The sequence below is a fragment of the Peromyscus eremicus genome, chromosome 16_21, assembly GCF_949786415.1.
Source record: "Peromyscus eremicus chromosome 16_21, PerEre_H2_v1, whole genome shotgun sequence".
In the NCBI taxonomy this organism is placed as follows: domain Eukaryota; kingdom Metazoa; phylum Chordata; class Mammalia; order Rodentia; family Cricetidae; genus Peromyscus; species Peromyscus eremicus.
The window spans coordinates 53,885,152-53,908,586 of NC_081432.1; the positions used below are offsets into that span (position 1 = coordinate 53,885,152).

Sequence of the window (23,435 nt, forward strand, 5' to 3'; positions counted from 1 at the left end):
TGCTTTCTCTCTACCTTGTTATTAAGTCCCATGGACTTTGTGTATTCTAAAAATTTGCCCATCACAACAAACTCAAAACACAGAAGTAGAAGAAATTGCCATTACATTTTTAGAGAAGTTATCCAAAAGTCTTTGATTAAAATGAATACACGCCGTAATTGTAGTTGACAATGTGTCACATGTGGTGTGAGCAGACTGTGAAGACGCGGGTTGGGGGATTTTCAGGATGTCACAGATACTCCCACCCAGCTGTTTCCGAGCTGTATATAATAAAATGCTTCAACTCAGCACATACTACCCTTACCCCACCCACATGAAGAGTTCAGAGAACACTGGATAAATAGATTCAAGTTCTCTATTGTGTGATCCTTAAAAGCTTTTAAAGCCCTCTACTCCCTCTTATCTCACATACAGAGAAAATATTACTGCCCCTTTTCAATTGCTGTGAGACTCACAATATCACAAGTTTGTTGCAAACATCATCTCACGAAGTCTGTTGAATAAAGCTTTCGGCATGATTTAGACATCATCTACACAACAACGGAGACTCAATAAGCAAAAATGACATGCCTAAGGTTGTTCTTATTTGCTTCTCTGTTGCTGTGATAAACACTGACCAAAAGGAACTTGTGGAGGAAAGGGTTTATCTGGCCTACAACTCTGGATCACAATACATCATTGAGGAAAGTCAGGGCAGGGACTGAAGCAGAGGCCATGGAAGAACGCCTCTTACTGGCCTACCCAGCCTGCTTTCTCATGCCACCCAGGGCCGTGTATTAAGGGTCATCAGTCATTAATCAAGAAAGGCTCCCGAATGACATGCTCACAGGCCAATATGATGGAGACAATTCCTCAGGTAAGATTTCCTCTTGACAGGTGACTCATCTTGACACAAACTAACTAGATAATGGCAAAGCAGCTGACAAATTATTGGGATAGCTTTCTAAGGTTTACCTGCTTTCTTGAAATTATTTAGTTACATTCCAAGAAATAAGCCATGGTCTGATTATGACTTGATTGTGAATTTATAATTTCCCAGGAATGTAAAAGGAATTGCACATTTATCTCCTTTTTGATCCTACTAGAATGTTTAAGAAAAATGGAATTTGTAGAAGTTCAGTTTCCCCAAGAAAAGATGTCACAAATCATGTTTTTTTTTTTTTTTTTTTTTTTACAAGCAGCAAGAATCTTAGTTTGTGAATGCTAACTTCATTTTGTTTCTGGACTTATTTTCTTTCTTACCTCATAGAGCTGGAGTTCAGCTGCTGCAGGAAATGCTAGAATCCAGGCAAGATACTGTGACACGTCACACAGTGACCCACTAGAAAGGAGACTTAACAGTATGTATGTGTCAATATGGCATGACTTGTATTAAACAGCCTTTCCAACACTAGGAAACACCTGAAGAAAATACTTACAGTGAGGAGGTTTGTTTTTATTTCATGACTTCCAAATGTTCAGCACATGGTTTTTAGTTAGAACAAATTTGGGACTGTACTGAGGACAAATAACATGATGGATGTTATATTAGAGAAAGCTGCTCACCTCAGTTAGAAAAAAAGCATGATAGAGAGAGAAAGAATTTAGGTAGGAAGTATACTCTTTACATGAGTGCCTTCAAAGACCCAACTCTGCCAGGTAGGCTTCATTTCTCAAAGCTTCTGTAACCTCACAGAACTATAAGCATCCAGAGAACAAGTCTCCAATACACGACTTTGTGGTACATGTTAGATACAAACTACCTTTAAGCAAACAAACAAAAGTTTAAATGAATAAATACATCTCAAAAACTCATAGATGCAAGCAACTTGACAATAGTAAGTCAACAGACTCAGTCTGTACTGACATCTATACTTGGTGACAGACTATAGCCTGATATACTGTATCGTTGTTTTTAATTTTTAAAATTTGGGGATTCTTGGTTTGGGAGTCTATGTTCTGATCAAGAGGAGTAAGTAATCGTGACCAGCATTATTAAAGGATTGAGTGCATCTATGTACCTAGGAGGTTTCCATTCAAAGTTATCTCACTTGTCCACAACATCAGAGTGGGGGTTTCCTCAGCCTCAGGACACTAACACAGCTAAGAACTGGGTTATAAGCAACTGTAGAACCACCCAGATGAACAGTTTTTGGATGCTCAAAAGTGAGCTTGGTTTTGTGAAATAATTTAAATAATTACTATACAATTTTTAGTGCATCCTACGGAATTAGGTAACACTTTAAGCAATGCTTCCTTCCAAACTAATTTTAAAAATTACAAATACAACTTTATGTCTATAGATTATCGAGACTCTTATGCCAAGATGTTGAGCAGTGTATTAGCAATGGGGGATCTTTATATTCTAGAGAAAGGCAGTTTATTTCTCAGTACTGTAACCCACCTAGAGAATGCATGACAAATGGATCCATCATCTTTTGAGAATGTGTGCCCTCTTTGTAACTGCTTTCAATTCCAGAATTCAGTTACAGCTTCTAAGTGCTCTTGCAGATTTTTGTCACCCTCCTTTACCTGACAAGAGGCAGAGATTGAGGTATCTGTAGTCCCCAGGTACTGGTAGTACATGCCTCTAATCCCAGCACTTGGGAGGCAGAGGCAATCTGATCTCTGTGAGTTTGAGGCCAGCCTGGTCTACAAAAGAGTTCAATGACAATCAGGATTGCTACATAGAGAATCCCCATCTCAAACAAGCCAAGAGAGAGAACAGAGACAGGAGGAGAGAGAGAGAGAGAGAGAGAGAGAGAGAGAGAGAGAGAGAGAGAGAGAGAGAGAGAGTTATCATTTCAAAGCTATCTCATCATCTGTCCTTGCCAATTTCTCCTGAGCACCACATGCTCATTCAACAAGAAGGAAGATTAGATTTTTCAGCAGAGAAACAACTATATTACCTATTATAAATTGATGCCTAGATGATCATTTAGCATTTGTGAAAGAAAATGAGGAGAACATCTGTGTTTTATTTTTTAAAGAATATTATTAGCTGTGTGTGGTGGTGCATGCCTTTAATCTCAGCACTCAGGAGACAGAGGCAGGTGGATCTCTGTCAGTTCACTCTGGGACAACCAGAGCTACACAGAGAAACCCCATCTCCAAAAAAAGGAAGAAAAAGAATAATATAAAGTAATTTTCCTTTGTTTTCAGATACATTTTGTGGAGAAAATATTCATTTGGAACATTACCCCTACTCCTGGACAAAGATAATTGAAATATGGTACAATGAATCCAAACACTTCACATATGGAGAATGGCCATCCTCAGATGATGACTTCGAAACAGACCATTACACTCAGGTAATCTATATCCTTCCAGGTACACACATGACTGGATTTATGTACGGGTCAAAGATAATTACTGGTTCTCCTCTTAGGCTAAGGAAAATGACCCATGAAGTCCCAACAATACAGTTGCCTGAGTGTAACCAGGACAATGATAACACCACTTAATGTGCTAATTCAGATAGGGGAAATTCCATTGGTCCTATTTCTTAAATGAGAGGAGCAGGTGGTCACTGGCTACTGAGAAAAAGACAGTGTCATACCTGACCACATTTATATATGAGCGAAGCTAAATGAACTCAGTAGGTTGAATATTCAATGTGTACAAATCAATGTGTACAAATCTATATGTAATGATAATGATTATCAAAGAATATGTTACAATCATTATTAACAGAGAAGGAATGAGGGATTCATGGAGGGATTTGAAGTGGGGTTAGAGTTTATATGGACATGGAGCTCATATATGGTGTTTTCAGCAAACAGGTTTTCTCTTTGTTTTTTTTTTATGGGTTACATAAAAATGTTTAGAATTACAAATGGATGACACACATACTGGAGTCTAGATGGGTTCTGGAGAGAGAAACTCTGATCTTCACATGGAAAGGGCAAATGTTTTGTCAACTGAGCCATTTCCTAGCCCACTTAGCTTAGCTCTTTGGTTTGTTTTCTTTGTTGTTGTTTGGATTGGTTTGGTTTGGTCTTTGGAGACAGGTTTTCTTTGTGCTGTCCTGGAACTAACTCTGTAGACCAGGCTAGTCTTGAACTCAGCAAGATCCACCTGCCTCTGCCTCCCAAGTGCTGGGATTAAGGGTGTGCACTACCACCACCTGGCTCCCCACTTAGTTATTTTATTAGTGTATACTAATTGTACAAAATAAATTTTATGTTTCCATTTGCATACATGCAATACATGCTCTGACCGTACTCCCTCCCTGTATTTACCATTTCTTTTTTCTCCACCTTTCTTAATTTCATCATCCTAACAGTCCCTCTATTGTTCTGTCTTTTTTAACCTATGGACTTCATATATGAGGGATACTTGACTTCATGAGACTGTCTTGGTTCATTCAATATCAAGATCCATAGCTCTCTCTATTTTCCTAAAAATGGCATACTTTATTGTTTTTTACGGCTGAACAAAACTCTCTTTTATATCTATCTAACACATTCATCTGTCAACAGGTACCTGTGATGACTTGGCTATGGCAAAAGGTACCATAGTAAAGCCAAGTGTACACATGACTGTGTTTCATGCTAACCTTGATTTCTTCATATATACACCCAGAAAAGATAGAACAGGTTCCTATGGAAGATCTACTTCAAATACTTTAGGTAACTACATACTGATTTCCACAGGGAAGGCTCAGTTTATGTTTCCACCAGCACCATGTAAGAGTCTTCTCTTCCCACATTATCAATTTTTGTCCTGTTAATTTTCCTGAAGGTCAGTCATTCTGACAGCAGTGACAGTGATGTAGCATCTTATTAAAATGTCGATTGAATTTCTCTAACAGCTAAATATGTTGAACATTTTTTTCATAGATCTACATTCCTACTTCTTCCCAAGTACAGCTATCCAATGGTCAAAATGTTTAACACCTGACACTGTGGGGAACAATATCTATTTTCAAACCACATAAGATTTTCTCTAAATTTTTTAATAATGTGCTGCAAATCTCACCTTAAAATATTTAAGGCTCTTTGCCGAAGAATCTAGGTAGTTTATTATTATTATTATTATTATTATTATTATTATTATTATTTCTTCTAAACAGAATAATTTTCTTAACTTGATTTTCTTTTTATTCATTCATTCTTAGTCTTACAGAAAACTAGAGAGTGATTAATAGGAATATGGAAGATATTCAGAACAGAAACAAAGTGATAACATATGAGTAAAGACTTTAACTATTATAAAATCTACATTTATTTTAAATGCAGAGGAATCAGTAAAGGACAGTAGACAAGGACTGACTTCATTTAATTAAAAAAATTTAAATAATCATTTGTCTGCCATGGAAAGACTAAGTTAATTTTGAGGAACAAACTTGAATCTCTAAATGTAAAGTAAAAGAATGTACACTAGAAGACAGAGAATATTTAAATATTTGAAATGGAAAACATTAGAAAATAGTTATTGTCCACAAAGAAGAAGACTCGGGAGTATCCATTGGTAAGTTTCATAAGTTACATAAATTAAATCCTAGTTAATATTGACATTTAAAGTTCCCCAAAATAAAACACAAAATAAGCAGTCATTGATGTCTATGCAGAATTATTAAACAAACATCAGCAAATAATATTTTCTTTCAAATTCAATACTGTTGAACACTAATGATGTGTGCCAAGAACCCAAGATGCCTTCATATTTAACAACTGAATCATGTGATTTATGATGCCAAAGGATGAGAGGACATCAACAGAATAGGAACCTAAGAAAGAAAACCAGTTGAAAACATTATGGCATCAAACCCAGCCTTATAATCCATTTACACAAAAGCCAACTCAATCCTTTTCTTCTATCATAAATGTTCAGTTCTCTCAGTCTTGTGCAGCAACTTATTCTGTCAACTTCAATAATCCTTTTTTCATTTGTCAAAAGAATTCAACGGCATGCCAAATGAATTCATAAGAATGACTTCTCCAATTTGCCAAGTTTCTAGGAAATGTAGAAAAAAGTCATATACATGTAAGAATAGCAATTAATGAAAAGAGAGGTCACGAATCTGAAAAGAAGCAGGAAGGCTACCTAAGAAGGTTTGGAGAAAGGAAGAGAAAGAGGGAAATGATGCAATTATATAATCTCAAAAAGTAAATGATTTTAAAAAGCAAAAAATTGGTCCTTATTTTCTTAAATTTTAGGGGGAAAATACTATCATTATCTGTAGAACCATGTGAATGCGTTAGTGTGGTCATAGAATTATTTAATAAAATAATTTATTTCTTTCACATTATTTGTGCTTTTTCTTGGATATGTATAAAATGAATAAATGGAAGAATTACAACCACTGCTCTACTAGTAATCAATATATAATGTGAAAATGACAAAACAGATATTCTAATGTATTTTCATTACAATTTTTCTAAGTGTATATTCTATAACATTCTGAGTTCAACAAAATTTCATAAGGCAAATGCACATTTGTGAAAAACAATGAGAGGAGAAACTTGCAAACATCAAGAGGCATCATCTGATGTTTGCATAGTAGGCGGAGCCCCGGATTGAGTGAAAGCATATCCTCCCTCATCAGAGATACTAAGATTGATGTGGAGGGAGACTGACACCCAGGAGAGCTTCCATCTGTGAAGAGAAAGTCATACTTTACAGAGTCAGTCAGAGAAAACTACTATGATTAAAAATAATAATAATCAGGAAACAGTAGCAAAGAGTCCAGTGCAGGCTGAGAGAAACTCTAGCCAGATTCCTGCAGAGGTCACAAAGACAATGGGCTCCATTGCACACACCTTCACTTCCTCCTCCAGCCTCTTAAACATTTTATTATTTAACCCTCACCATACACATGCATGTAGAAGCTGGCATTATTATATCCATCTTACGGATGAGAAAATGAAACTCTCACCAAGAAACTGCAAAACAAACAAAGAACAAAACCTTAACAAATTTAGAAGTACAGAGATGGAGTTTAAACTTGGCTCACTTGCACTGAAAGTCATTTAAGTATTACCCTATGTCTGACCAGTAAGGAAACATCTTCCTTGGTTTGAGTCTTATACAAACTATTTTTATCCTACTATCTTATTCACCACATAGGTTTGACATGAAGAGAATAAGCAGAATGGATCAGGTTACTCTTTGTTTTTGGTGGGATTAATATAACAGGTTTCTCATTCCAGTAAGATGAGCTAAACACATGAGTTTTTCATCTGTGTCCTTCTGAGCAGGTTTTCATCTGTGTGCCTTCTGAGCAGGCCATGCTGAATGCAAACTGAAGATTATTTTTTATTTTTATGTTCCTGTATGTGTGTGTGTATTTGTGCACACATGCAGTCAAAGCGTGCCCACAGAGTTAAGAAGAGGGCCTTGGATACTCTGGATCTGGATTTAGAGGTGGCTGAGGGCAGTCCAGGTGGATGCAGGAATCAAAACTAAATCTTTCAGAAAAGCAGCAAGTTCTTATAAGCACTGAGCTATCGCTCTACCCCCTGCATGTTTCCATTTAATCACAATTATAGTGCTGATATTGTAGTCATTTTGTGAGCATGCAAATCCAGAATAAAGTCATCTAGGTTTTGTTTGTTTGTTTGTTTGTTTGTTTGGTTTTTTGAGACAGGTTTCTCTGTGTAACAGCCCTAGCTGTCCTGGAACTAGCTCTATAGACCAAGATGGCCTCAAACTCACAGAGATCTGCCTGCCCCTGACTCCTGAGTGCTGGGAATAAAGACATGCACCACCACCACCAAGCATAAAGTCATCTCTTATCTTTGCAGATGGTCTGGGCGGTTTCTTACCTCATTGGCTGTGATGTTGCATCATGTCGCAGACACAAGGCAGCTATATATCTCTATGTGTGTCACTATTGTCATGAGTATGTAATACCTGTTCATTATTCTTTCTAAATATATTAACTTCCTAAAAATCTTGTCTAATGTTTCAAACATTATAAATAAATATTCTGGGATTTTTTCTCTGTTAGGTTGTTAGCAAAATATACCCACAATCATTCGTTTTTCATCATGTTTTTACTAAATAAGCTTATTAAGAGATATAAACGTTTAGGCAATTTATCAGTATTCACTGGAGAGTTATGCCACAGGGAGTGGATTTGAACTGTCTTAGCAAAGAAAGGATATTTAGAGGCGCGCAGATCCCTATGCTCCACTTTCTGGTCCCAATGTTGACCTATGTATTTTCCTTAGAAATGAAATTTACAGGGCACTGGAGAAATGGCTCAGGGATTAAGAGAGCTTGCTACTCATGCAGCACCCAAGAACTGAAGTCTCAGGACTGCCCCTAATCTAGCTTCAGGGCAGGCTGTGCCCTCTTCAGGCCTCTACTGACAACTACACACATCTGTACATACAGATAAACAAACAAAAAACATTGCATGCATACATCACATACACACAAACATTATACACACACATACATGCACATACAAACACAAAACTAAAATAAATTATCTTTTAAAATAAGTTAAATTTACATATTCTAAATGCTGCCATCACAGGTACTAGTCACAAATTCTAGAACATACAACCCCGTTACTTCAGTGAGGAGCAGATGTACATCCTTGTTTTATCAAATGCAGTTATGCAGAAGGGTCCAGTAAGGTAAAGATGACTATGAAGGTCTACTTCTGTGACTCTAGGGAAAAACAATAGGAGAAGGAGGTTCTTCAAGTATGGGCAGTCACCTAGGATATTTGACTCTGATTACTAGTTTGAAATGACTTTTACTGATAACAATTGATGACAGCTCCTCATGTTTCTTTTATCTGTATGTATTATCTAAGTTAACACTGTGGTATCTAAGCAGAGTGTGTATGTGGACAGAACAGTAGGATACCTAGTACGTCCTTGAGCATGAGTCTTAAAATGTGGGCTTAAATAGGGCTTACTGTACCATGGTATATTCAAAGATTATAAAGTACTTCTACAACACTTACTTAAGTGACCACCTGTTGTCATCATGTCTTGATATAAAAGTGGCACTAATTAAGAACTGCATATTATCTAAACAACATTTAGATATTAATAAGCAAGAAGTTTTTGTAGTTTCTGGAATTTCAAATATTCCACAACTATGGATTTTCTTCTATACTCTTTCCCACATCCAATCCCTCCTTTGGTTTTATCTGTGTTTAGTGCGTTTGTGATTTATATCGATAGTGCACCTGCAAGACCAATAACAAGTATCATGCTTTTCATCATTGGTGTAAAATGAGATTAAAAAAAAGATCCAATGCAAATGAATTGTGCACTATTTTTTTTAGCACTAATAAGAACTGTACATTTTTCCATAACACTTTCCCAAGTTATTGTGAAGATTATAAAAAAAGAAAAGGCACCACAAGGCCCCACTTTCAGGACTTGATTGTACATATGTCCAGAGTCCTGTTAGCACATGACTGTTCAGAGACAGGCAGCAATGACTAGAAGTGTACTTAAACGGAATTGTTGGTGGTTGAGTGCCAAGACAATACTCATCCATGAATCTAGATCACGTATCTATTGTAAATACTGTTTGTTTACAAACATGCTTAAAGGATTTATCTTTTGAATTATCTGTTAACAGTGAAGATAAGTTTATAAATATTTTCCAGTGACAGTTTTCATTATACCTCCACTTCTTTTTCTTTTTTAAAGGGGAAATAATCCTGACTCACTCAATAAGCCTTATAAGCAGGGCTCACCATGTGGAGACTGTCCACAACACTGTGAAGACGGACTATGCAGTGAGTTGTTTTTGTTGTTTAATTTGTGTTGCTTAAAGTTGGCATATTAATCATAATGATATGAAGACCACATATCCTTTAGGATAAGCATTAATCCATGTTCTACATTTCTACAGTTTTCATCTCAATAGTACCACATGATATATCTACATTAGTTCTGTTTCCCTTCCCTTCATACCCAGGGTAAGCACAACTCTTTGACTTCACTATTGGAAGGAGAAATGAGAATATCTAGGTATGAAACTCAGGTTCCCATCCAAAAGTTTAAAATTATGAATTAGAGTCAGTATAGGTAAAATATTAATGTGACTGCTGTCACTAGACAATTTCTGGGATACCTTATTGTTGACCACAAATTAGACGTATTGCTTTCAGTTTACTAGTCTCTATAAAATGCTTGCTGCCCTCAACTTGGCTGAACACATATCAGTGTGGATTTTTTTTCTAGTCTGATCTTTATTCTTCTTCACTAGCTCAGGAGCTATCTGATACAGGGTTCCATAAAAATGTGTCCTTCCATACTTAAGTAAATTCTGATTTTTTTCCAATTAACACATAAAAGTTGTATATGTGAAAGTTAAGGTTATATTCTGACAGGTAAATATTATATAGCTTTGAGATCAGCGTAATCATATCTGTTTTTTTTTCAAACATTTGTAATTTTGGAACAGTGTTCAAAATTCCACTTTTTAAAAGTATGCAGTACATTATTATTATGTATAAACACTAATAAAACACTTGCTACTCTCAATTCTATCTAGATGCTACTTTACACCCACTGATCAGCATGTCTTTCCACTCTCAAGGTGATAACCTCTTTTCTTGGACTATTATTGCTAAATACGTCCACAAATATAAAAATACAACCTCAAGTCCATTTCTGTAGTTTGTGTGTTTTCAAGGCTGACCACTCTTCACTGAACACTCAGTAAAACATCTCATCCCCGGGAGAGACTAATTCCCCTTTTCTGAGCAGTTCTTAGCTGTCTATAGTTCTTTGTCTAGTAGTGGGACCCTAAGAATGACATTTTATAAATACTGATTCTTCCAGTACAATGGCATGGATTATGTTCCTGTATTGGTGCACCATCTACAATGATTTATAATTTTCATATTAGAGATGCCACTACTTTGAATGAATTAATTGCTGTGTAATTTTATGTGTATTATGAATGAAATTGTTTTCTTAATTTCTTTTTCACATACTGCTATTGCATACACCAATGCTCCATATTTTAAACGTTGCTTTGATGTACTGCAACCAACTTGAACTAATTTATTTTTTCTTAATTTTGGCAGTCTCCCTGTCCTTTTCTATGTATGAGACCATGTCATCTTCTGACCATGGCAATTTGGCTACCTATTTTTCCAGTTTAGAAAAGCCATTCATTGATTATCTTGCTTCACAGCTTCAGCTAGGATTTCTGCTACTGTGTTCGATAAAAAATCACAACAGAGAACATCCCTGTGTTCTTCCACATCTTAGAGAGAAATCATCCAGCTTTGATATTCACCATGATGTTAGCTACCGGCTCATTGTAAGTGGCTTTATCATAGAAAGAGATTATTTCTTTCTATATATTATTCACTCAGTGTTTCAGTCATGAAAAAAAGATTGGACATAGATGCCAAAAATGCATAGATGCATAGAGAAAAGACAGCATTTCCAACAAACAGTGCTAGGAAAATTGGATGCTCATATGTAAAATAATGAAATTAGATTCACATCTATCACCCTACACACAAAAAAAAAAAAACTCCAAATGGATCAAATACATCAAGGTGAGATCTAAAACACTTGGAGGGTAGACAATACCCTCCAAGATGTAGGTGTGAGAAAATACTGTGACTAAGACCCTTCACTCATGAAATAAGGTCAACAATTGACAAATGTTGAGAGAACTGAGTAGTTTCTGTACAGCAAAGGCTACAATGGAGTGGTCTACATCATGGAGTTGTCACCACAGCCACCTCACAGAATCAACCCAATGAACAGGAAACTCACAAAGTAAGAGAGAATCTTTGTCATCTGTACATCGGATAGAGCTTGACTACCCAGAATATACAAAGAATGCAAAAAAAAGGAAGAAAGAAAGAAAAAAACAAAAAACAAAAATCAAGAGTCAAGTAAACAAATGGCTCAATTAAAAATAGGCTATGGAGCTGAAAAGAGAATTGCTGAAAGAATAAATAAAGAAGGGCAAGAGATAGCTTTTGAAAGGTTCAAAACCATTAGAAATTAATGAAATGCAAATAAGAGGTATACCAAGATCTCATCTTACCACAGTCAGAGTGGTAAGATCAAGAAAACAAGTGATATAAATGTTGATGAAGGTGAGGGGCAATGAGAATCCCCATTTATTTTTAGTGGTTGTGGAAACTGTTATAGTCATTATGGAGATTGGTGTGGAGAATTCTCAAAAAAAAAAAAAAATAAAGCAGATCTACCTTGCCATCCAGCTCTTATACTCAATAGCATATGCCTAGAGGCGTTGCCATCCTTCTCCACATATATACTTACTCAGCAACAGTCATTTCTACTCTATTCACAGTAAGTAGGAAATGAGAACAACATAAATGTTCTTCAGCAGATTAATGGAAAATGAAAATATGGTACATGTGTACACAACGCAATTCTGTTCAAATGGGGAAAACATGAAAATAAGACATTTTCACGGAAATTGATAAAACTGGAAAATATTATATTGACTGAGGTAGCCCAGGCCCAGCAAACAAATGCCACATGTTCTCTTCTATTTGTGGGTCTTAGCTCCAAATCTTTGGATGTAAGTATATAACCTGGAGTAACCTGCAGAAGGCAGGAAAATAAAAAAGGACCATGGTGTAGGGGTGGGCTCTAGAAAAGGGAATAGTAGGTAGGACACAGATGCTCTGAAAGGGAAAATGGGAAAAAAACAGAAAGGAAACTATAACTGGGGATAGAGGAGGAAAAGAAATGCATAAGGAGAAGGAGGAATGAGGGATATAGAACACTAAGAATGTCTGAAAACACAATAAGGAAAGATATTATTTTATGTTTATTTTTACAAAACATATGTGATTGTATTACATATACATATATATGTGTATATATACACACATATATAGTATTAATGAAGTTTAAACTACCACTTGGCGTAACAATGTTTAATACTTCCCTCAAAAATGTTCCTCCCAAAGTCATAGACTATCTAACAAAATCCTCAATACCGGCATGGGAAGCTCCCCTTCCAATTGCTGGTCTGGGGAGTCTAAGACACTCTTTAGTAATATAGGCTATTGTCATTGCCCTTGGTTGCCAGCAAGAAACTGAAGTCAAGACCCTATTGATGAAGATACTACAGTCTTTGGACATAGGACTTGGAGGAATTGAGTTTGAATTGAGCTGGGAGCTTGCCTCTCCTAGTGTGTAAGTGTGATATGCAAACTACCAAAGAAGAAGAAATCAATTGTCCCTCCAAGATGCTGTAAAGCCTGCAAACTTCAACAAAGACCAGCATGACAAGATATCTCCAAGTATTGGGGGAGGCTAACAGCTAACTAGGTGAACTAAATCCCCCCCGCCCAATAGGAGGAAATTCATGCACGATACTGTAAACCAAAAATCACCCATGGATTTTGGTCACTGGCCCTAGAAGATAACCTACTACTGTCACTTTCCTAAACTAGTATAGTTTCTAACTGGATTCTAAGCACTGGTCATTATTCTTACAGATAAGTTTTACTTTCACTTCTCATCTAAGAAGCTTCTTTTTGCAGGAGATGAAGACTGCTACAGAAACCCAAAACTGGTCAAAATGCAGACAACAACTTATCTTTGGGTGTGCAACTCCACTTGGTGCATCTCCAATGGAATCCCTACACTTAATGTTAAGAAAACTTCACAGAGGAGGGGGTCAAAAAATAAGTGTAAGAGCCAGAGGACCAGGACATCTGCTGTGAGATAATGTTTTTTTTTTTTTTTTTTTTTTTTTTTTTTTTTTTTTTTGTGGGTCATTGCAAAGCTACACACCCATGATATATCAACAATCAAGTCACCTAAACAAGGCGTGCACAGTGACAACACCAGCTGACATGTCAATGTGGACGTCAAAATCTCACAAGGCCCCACCTCTAAACAAAGAGCTCAGACAATTACTGGTTGCTGAAAAAGGGAGAATCAGTTTTCTTCAGGAATGAGCCCTTTGATAGGTTATCCAAACCTTGACACGGATTTAAGATATATGTCTTAAATAAGATGTTATCAATTAACCATTGAGATGGAGAAGCACTTGATGGGATTAGACAAGGAAGAGAGAAGTGTGGAAATGATATAAATACAGTACTCATGTATAAAATTTTAAAACATTTTAAGTTACAAAATTTGGTTCATGCCAAATTGTGAAACTAGTATTAGTAAAATGAGTCCTTAATTTCTTTCTCATTCAACTGGTTATTCATAAATAATTTGCATAATTTCCACATACTTCCGTAACATCCAAAGCATTGTTACTGATTTCTAGTTTTATGAGACTGTGATGAGAAGAATTATTAAATACAATTCCAGTGTTTTGAAATTGTTATAACCTGAGTGTTAGCTTCTCAAGTGATCTATCCTGGGAGATTTGCCACATACTGGTGCAAGAATGTGTGCTTTGTACTTGTTAGTTGGAGTATTCTGTAGATTCTGTTCAGTCTGTTTGGTATACATCATAAATAACTCTTGTGTTTGTTGAGTTTCTTTATGGACAATGTGTCTATTGCTGTAAATGGAGTGCTAAAGTACTCAAGCATTACTTCTCAGAAGCTGACTAATGCTTGGTTTTTATATCTAGACCCTTTTGTGCACATGTGCTTAGAATTTTTATTGTTAACCCGCTTATTGTTAATCATTTTATAATGATATTTGATTTTATAGATTTTGCCTAAAGTTCATTTTATCTGCTATTAACATAGTTACTCTTGCTTTCTTCTGAATTTTATTGACATGACATATCTTGATGGGTCCATATACTGTCTGTTTACGTGTGTCCTCAGAGATTTTCTTGCAAACAATATATCCTTGAGTATTGTTAATTTTTTCTGTCTAATCATTTACTATATCTTTTAAGTGGAAAGTGGAATCAATTTACCTACATTAAAAGTCATCAATGATAGATAAGGTATTATAGCAAGCATGTTTAAATTTGCTTTTTATTGTGAAGCCTTCTTGTAGTTATATTTCTTAGTATAGTAGTACATTTTGATTTCTTGCTTACTATTTTTGTTTTGTCTATTATAGATTTTTTTATCAATAGGTTGCCAGATGGGAGATACTCCTCACTTTTTTATAACAGTTTAGAAGTGATAGAAACTTAATATTATAATAAAGATAATGGAAACAAAAAGTAAAATATGTTGATAATGAAACCTATATTTGATGTCCTTATTCTGTTACGTTAGTTTATTTTGAAATGTCCAACTTTATATCTTTCTATGTCTCTTACTTCAGTGTATTCATGAATCTGTTATTAATCTTAATTATTTTAGCTTTAGTATTTATACTAAAGGGGACAACAGTTTATTCATCACATTTCTAATATTGAGGCACCCTGAATTTGTGTGTAGAATTACTCTTCTGAGTAATTCTGAATTTCATGTTTCCCATGTTTTCCCCTGTTAATTTTTTTCTTATATTTGTTTAGCACAAAGAATCATCTTATGTATTTTTTTTGTAGGACAGGCATGGTAAAACCTGCCTTTGACATATTTTTCTGATATTTATCTTTTCTTCATTTCTAAAATACAACATTGTTGAGTACAGAATTTCTGGTTGACAGTTTCTTTCCTTCTACACTGAAAAAAAAATCTTACATGTCTTTCTTCTCCTGAGGAGTACATCGTGAAATGAATCAGGATGCTGTTGAGAATTTCCTTTTTAACTTTCAATTTTGAGTCCCTGATTGCATAGTCTATTAGGATGTATTTTGAGTTAAATATAGAGAGTGAACTTGACTTTCCTGTACTTGGATATTATTACTTTATCTAGATTAAGAGTGAATGATGTCTTTTTCCACATCAGAGGGCTGGTGGGGAAGGTCATAATGACCAAGCTAACACAGAACTAGAGGCTCAGCTCATGAGCAGTGATACAGAGGTAGGGGCTGGATTCTCTCTGATATTGAATTTCTCTGTGTTGAGTTTCATATAGGGTTCCAAGTCTAAGACCTGGACTTACAGAGGGTCTCTTTATGCTGTATTTCTTCGTGCTGAGCAAGGAGTTATGATGGCAATTCTTTCATTAATTTGATATTCTTTTCCTATTAATCAATAAACCAGGTACTAAGATCTCTCAACCAATGAATTTTTTGTGAGGACAGTTTCATGCCTGATTAGCCACTGGAACTGACTTGGCTGGAAGGCCTTTTTTGCTTCCTCTTAAGATGATCTATATCCTTCAAAGATAAACTTCAAATAATTTTAAATGACTGAAACTTTGTTGCTTTATTGTTATTATAATGGAATTATTATTCTCAAAATTACTAAGTAATTGAAAAGATTATTCATCTCCAGTCTGTTGAGGTGTAGTGTCACCAACTAAAAAATTGAGATTAAATGAAAGTGCTTTTTATCATGACAAAATTTTTTTCCATTATTTGAAAGAATCCGATTCAACTCATCAATTGTTTTCCATACATACCTAATCAACTCACCTTAACTGTGGGAGTCTGTCAGAGTTGAGCCCCGACCCACTCCTATCTATTGAAGGGTTCTTGGGGTGGAGGAGAGAGGAATGAAGAAATATTAGATAGAAAGATAGAAGGAGACAATAAGAAAGACAGAAACACAGGATAGCTTTGGGAGGGCTCAGAGTCAATACCCAGTCACCTCAAGGTTTATTCCAAAGGGCTTTTTGTACAATGACAAGGAGTGAGGCAAAAAACATTCCCCTTTCAAGATCAAAGCACACCGTACTGCCAAGTGTAGACCCTTCAAAACACCTGGTAAACATGCCCATGGCCAATAATCATCCCATTATGCAGCCCTACTGGATAAAGCAAGGTCAGATTCTCTGACCTTGAGTAATTTGAGCCCCCACACTTAACCAAATTAATCCTCTGTTATATAGGACTTTTGTCTTTGCCTGTTAGGAAGATGTCTTTCCTTGATGGTTGCAACTGTTTTAAGCACAATGTCATTTACTAGTCTATTTTTTTTTTCAGCTAATCCCTGCCTTTACTATGATGAATACAACAACTGTGATAAACAAGTGAAACGTACGGGATGCTCACATCCATCAGTTCAACAATTCTGCAAGGCTTCTTGTCTGTGTAAAACCGAAATAAAATAATCTTCCACTACTTACTATTCTGCTATGAAGACAAAGGATGTTTTCAGGATCACTTATTTCACATTGATAAAATCTGCTAATGAATTTCATTTGTTTTTTATTATGCTCAAGAAGGTAATTTTTAATCATCATGTATAGACATCAATGTATATTCATCAAGACCGGGCCCTCCTTTCCTGACCCATCTTATAGTAACACAGTTTTAAACTTCCTTGTTGTATTAATGAAAGTACAAGTCAAATACTTGCCCCAAATTTAAAGCACATGATTTTTGGTATTTAGATTGACATAATCCAATTAATAACTTAATTGAATTTCTTCCATTTTAAATTAAGAATTAAAGATATTCACCAACCAAACAAGAGTCAGGCCTCAACTCGAAGTGTAGATGTTACTCAACTATGAATGCTTTAAATGCTTTACTGACTCATTCCTGTTTCTGCATGCATGTTGTGAAGTGGGAAAAATGAGAGCTGGTCTACCTTTGAGTACCTTTCCCTTCACTGCTACTTCTCCAATGTTCTCCTATTTCCTCCCCTCACCCTGAACATCCCATTCCCAGATTTTTGTGTTTCTTACAACATAACTGAGTAGATACAACACCATTCTGTCAAAGTATTTGAAATACCTAATTCTTTTATTTGACCTTATTACATTATTTCACTAGAAAAAAAGAACTGTATCCTATATTTTGTTCTTTACATAAACAGTTTTAAACAAGGAAAACTGAAAATGGAACACAATAAATAATGATGTTGCAATATGTTCTTCATGTATTTACTTATTTAGAAGTCACATACCTTGCTATTTTCAAATAGAATATAAAAATTTGTGAGTCTGAATATCAAAGAAACACCACAAGTAACACAGCTGCATACAAAGTCTGATACTTGGTAATTTTAGTTTTGGGAGGATTTTTTTTTCTTTCAAAAATTTACTTTTTTCTTCTGAAAATGTTTTTAAATCAAAGTTCCTCAAGCCCCTGTTTTTTCCAAACACTTTGTAAGTGGAAGTGAATAGAAACCATGTTTAGCTTCAAAGATGGAAGTTTTATGTAATCCAAAATGTGCTTTATTGGCTAAATATTCCCACAAAAATGTGAGGCAAACAGTAGAGTACTTTTCTACACACTTCTAGGGTCACAGTCCATGCAGGGCTCTGATGTCCTCGGCAGTATACTAGAGCATTTACACCAGTAAATGCTATGGGGTGTTTCAGGAGAAGACTATCATCCTGTGTTTCCAGCATCCAACACTTGTGGGTATTTATGAACACATGTATGTGTATTAATGAAAGTCAGGAGAAATATAAAGCAATATGGAAAACAATGACATTCAGGATAAAGACCCAGTAGGAGGTGTGTTTCATCACAGCAAAGAAGAGGGAGGCAGCAGCAGGGGAGAGGAGAGGATGCAGAAGACAGAAATTACAGAAAAGATCCAAAAAATGTCCTGTGTCACTTACTTTATTTACTGCAGTTCAGTAGCACACTCTCCACACTTTATGTGGAGGCAAGAACAATGGGATCTTTCATATGTCTGGAGGGAATAATGATTCACAGTGATGTTAATTAATTCTACAATTTCACATTTTGTTTTATTTATTTGTTTTAACATAGAAGGTCACTACTACATCTCTGCAAAGGGACCATTTCTAAGATCTCATATAATTCTGAGATCATTCATCCAAAGCCACTATTATAATGTGGATGTAGCACAACTCCAACTCTTAAATGAGCCCTTAGTGTTTGCATATTTTTATGGGAGAGGGGAGGAGAAAACAGCATGGGAAGTTTATTACTATGAAGCCCGTAGCCTTATAGAGGGAAGGGTTCTGACCTCTTAAACCACAACAATCTTCCAGGCCAGTTAATGCACAGGACCACTAGGTGGCAGACTATATACGGTGCATTCAGGAATCCTTCCAAAAGGCTTCATCTGTCTAGATTTTATTTATTTTGTGTGCTATCTGATGGTGATTTTGGTCGTTCATGTATCTAAAAGCCTCTTATTTTTCATAAGATTTTGCAAATATCAGAGTTTCTTTAAACAGATAAAATGAATTTATGTAAAAAAAACTGAGAAATTATTTAATAGAAAAATCTCAAAGCAGTTTGTGTATTCTACAAATAAATAAAGCCGAGCAATGTGTGAAATGGGCACAGAAGTTATTTTGATTCAAAAGTCAATTGCATTGGCATTGCAAGCTTGATATCGTTCATCTGAGACTCACTCTTCCATAGCAGCATTTGATTTCTTTCATAGAAGCATTTGATTCCTTACAAGATACTTGGAGTATTTTAGGCGACACATTATTTGTAGTACACAAAAGACTGGAGATGAAGTTTATCTCCATGGTTTATCTCCACCATGAAGGCAGAGACGCATGGATTTTAAAGGGCTTCTTCAAGTCGACACCAGAACAAACCTTATCTTAAAGCAAAACCATCCACTTTGGAAATTTAGAAGCATTGATGTAATGCACCAGTAGAGGGCTCTGTCACGTTTCTTAAGCCGTTTTTTAAGCAGGAGCCTGAACTTTGGGTCCCAGACTTATTTTCATTTCTTTTTTAACTCTATATAGACAGGACTATTGTGGACTTTTTCTCTCTGAGAAACACATTGAGCTCGGAGCACACTGCCTGTGGTTTTGAAAGAGTATGTGAAACCTTGGCCTGCTCCCACTGGAAGCCTCTCTGTCAGGGTCAGAGCCTGCTAGTCAAGTACCTTGCTATCACGCCAAGTCCATTGGTCAGAAACTTTTTTTTTTTTTGAGACTTCTCTAGTACAGGTTTAAATGTAATGTATTAGGTGGTGTTATCTTAGCAAAGCTTACACTGTAGCCAAGTTTCAAATGCAGTCCTTGGCTAAACTAGGTCACTACTTTCCAGAGATTCACTGTCCCCGTTTTTACCTCAAAACATTACTGCTGTTTTAAGTCCATTATTATATTAATTCATGTGTATGTGTGTATGGTGTATGCATGTGTGTGTGTGTGTGTGTGTGTGTGTGTGTGAGAGAGAGAGAGAGAGAGAGAGAGAGAGAGAGAGAGAGAGAGAGAGCGCCTGTGTTTCCTTTCTCTGTTTTCATTCCTTAACTTCCTCTGAGTCATTAGAATATTTTAAAGAATTGCATTTTCACTTAATTTGTAATGTTTTTGAGTGTATAGCCTTGTATAATTTTCTTAATTCTCTCTTTACATACTGTGCTAGATAGTTTCATGTGAACTTAAGACAAACTAAAGTCATCTGAGAGGAGAGAACCTCAGTTTTAAAAAATGTCTCCGTAATTTCAGGCTATAGGCAAATCTGCAGGGCATTTTCTTAATTTGTTGATTGAAGGGTGGTGCCATCCCAGGGCTGGTGGTCTTGGCTTCTACAAAAAAAGCAGGTTGAACAAGCCAGAGGAGCAAGCCAGTAAGCTGTACCCTTCCATGACCTCTACATCAGCTCTTGCCTTAGGGTTCCTGCCATATTTGACCTCTTTCAGTGATGAACAGTGATGTGGAAGTGTAAGCCAAACAAACCCTTTCCTCCCCAAGTTGCTTTGATCATAGTGATTTATCACAGCAATAGTAACCCTAAATAGGACACCTGCACCTCCCAGTGTGTGTATGTGAGTGTGTGTGTGTGTGTGTGTGTGTGTGTGCGCGCGCGTGCGCGCGCTCGTGTGCGTTTCACATATGTGTATGTATGTGTTTGTTGAGGTGTGGGGCCCCTACTATTAGAGGCTGACTCCACACCTCTGCTTTCACTATTAATTTCAGTATGAGTTACATAATTTACTTCATTTGACAAAAAGACAAAAAAAAAAAGCTGCATTCCTCTTATTATTCAACTCCCAGACCTGTTCCCAGAATCTTGATGTTTGTACTTCTTGTATCTTTTAGGTGAAATAAGAATTATGTTCCTATTGTGTAGTCTGTTTTTTCAAATCAACAAGCCACAAAGATGATCGACAGTCATTCCCACAGGTCCAGGGAACTGTTTGTGCTGGCTGATAAAGGGAAAACTCACCAACCAAAGCAGCCGGTGCTGTGCAAAGTAAGTTGGCACCAGGGCAGATGGAAAGTGGGCATTTGTAGATGAACCAACCTGGGTCCAGAATCCCTGTTCAGAGCACTGGGAGAGTCTGCTTTGTCACAGCACCAATGTTATTTATTTGTGGCACTCTTTACAAGGCAAGAGAGAAGACAAGGTACAATGGAACGCACTATTAAGAGTTTTATTAGGGAGGGGAAAGTATAAGAACGTGAATGGGCCTACCAGAAATGAATAGTGTAGGAGAAAGAGCAGGGAATGGGTAGATGCTACTTTTATAGGTCACCTTGAGCATGTGCACATGGGCTTAAGTAGCTATGCCATGCATGTGCCTAGATTATGTGACCACTAGGTACATGGATTACTGAGGACGTAAGGCCCTGGGGTGACTACGCATTTTACCTGACTGCTCGACAGCGCATGAGCGATCGTGCCGCTAGGAAGTGGCTACAAATTATAACAGCAGATCGACTTGACAAGGCTTTCTGAAACTGACCAATCACCATGACATCAAAGACTTTGACAATGTGTTTGTGCTAAATGCTAAGAGCAAAAGTTCTGCTTTTGTTTGAGTTTCGCTTGCTTGCTAAGGTCATGAAAGACCTATGTAAGATTCTCTCTGCTGTATCTTAGGGCCACTTATGTTCTCCTACTCTCGAGGAGGGGACAGTAAGTCAGGCCCGGCCCTGAACAAATTTTACCCTCCCATATCTTAGTGTTTAGCTCCTGGTTTTCAATGCCATTACTCCACATATCTTGTTTTGCCAAGTCCAGGATACATAGATTTATTGTCCCAGCCTTAAGTTCAACTTCTGATCACTTCTAAAACTGCTTCGCTCATATATAAATGTGTTCAAGGCTGTGGCATTTTATGTTTTCAAGGTCAAACAGAGATATATTTTGGATAGATAGACAATATTCAGTGACCAACAGAATATGGCATTTAAGATATTTCTATAACATAAGGCTTTTCATGACAGTGAGACATATCTGCCTCTGGCAGCACCAATTCTTTTTGAAGGCATTGAATAACTTTGATGTAAAGTTTTCTTTCATTGTGGCAATGTTAACCACTGGGCAACTAACTGCCCTTGCCTCAACTGCTGACAGTATGCTGTCCAAGTTGAACAATCAGGACACACAAAGGACACACTACCAAAACTTTGCCAAGACATGGTAGAACAGTCCTTCAAAATTCCTGCTTCACAGAAAAGTCTGTTAGGTATTGTAGGCCTGTAGGCTAAAGATGGATGCCTCAACATTGTAGAAGAACCTAGGGTGCCTTTACAGGCAGCTGGTTGTTTCCATCATTTCTATAGCTTTGGAAGTTGCTTACTCTGAACTTCCCGTTTACTCAGGTAATATTATATACTTCTAGGGTCTCTGATAAGGTTGAGGAATAGATAGTTACAGTTATACAATTTTCCTTGTTACCAAATTCAGAAAAGAAACTTACAAAAAGAGATGTAAAGTTCATAAGGTTGGGAAATATAAAAGCTTAAAAGTTGTTTACCTAGGAAAATGTTTTAAGGCCTAAAATGATATTTTTAGGTTGGTAATACAAATTATGATAGAAAGTGGTTTAGGTATAAAACTTTGGACTCATCAAGATAGGATAGACGATAGAGTAATTTTTCTGAATTAGCCAAATACTAATGGACTAGACATTGTTAATGCAATTTTTACCCAATAATTACACACACATATATATATATATATATATATATATATAGTTTATATGTATATATATATATATATATATATATATATATATATATATATATATATATATATATATATATACTGTGTCAGAGTTAGGGACCAAAGGGGAAAAGTTGCAGGATATTTGTTCACACTGTTTGAAGATGTGTTGTTGTGATTGGTTTAATAAAAACCAAATAGTTAGGCAGGAAAAAATAAGTAGGTCTTCTGGGGAGAGAGTGAAAATCTGAGAAGGAGATGCCAGCAAGACACAGAAGGAAATGGACATATAGAATAGAGGAGAGGTAAAGAACTACATGGCAGAATATAAATTAATAGGAACAGGTTAGTTTAAGTTATAAAAGCTAGGTGGAAACTGATCTAAGCTAGGCCCAAGCTTTCATAATTAATAATATATCTCTACATCATTATTTTTTGAGCTAGTGGTCCCAAAGAGGAAGTCTGACAGGAAAGTCAAACTACAAAATATAGAGATTAACTCAGGGTAAAGGATTGGATAAAAAGTATTCCAAGCAAATGGATCTAAGAAATAAGCTGATATAACCATTTTAATATCTAAAAAAATAGACATCAAACTAAAAGTAATCAGAAGAGATGCAGAAGGACACCACATACTCATTATAGGAAAAATCCACCAAGATGGCATTTCAATTCTTAACACCTATGTCCCA

The 23,435-nt window shown here is 36.2% G+C and overlaps 1 protein-coding gene across 1 annotated transcript in view; it reads left to right on the forward strand.

Annotated features, from left to right (window-relative positions):
• Positions 1 to 17,313, forward strand: part of Crisp1 (cysteine rich secretory protein 1) — a 30,432-nt gene extending 13,119 nt beyond the window's left edge. Inside the window, exons 4-8 of the mRNA XM_059281666.1 lie at positions 1,250 to 1,340; positions 3,142 to 3,290; positions 7,728 to 7,825; positions 9,606 to 9,694; positions 16,876 to 17,313. Coding sequence (XP_059137649.1) covers positions 1,250 to 1,340; positions 3,142 to 3,290; positions 7,728 to 7,825; positions 9,606 to 9,694; positions 16,876 to 17,003 — 555 coding nt within the window. The 3' untranslated portion in view covers positions 17,004 to 17,313. The remainder of the gene's footprint in view (positions 1 to 1,249; positions 1,341 to 3,141; positions 3,291 to 7,727; positions 7,826 to 9,605; positions 9,695 to 16,875) is intronic.
• Positions 17,314 to 23,435: the final 6,122 nt, after the last annotated feature.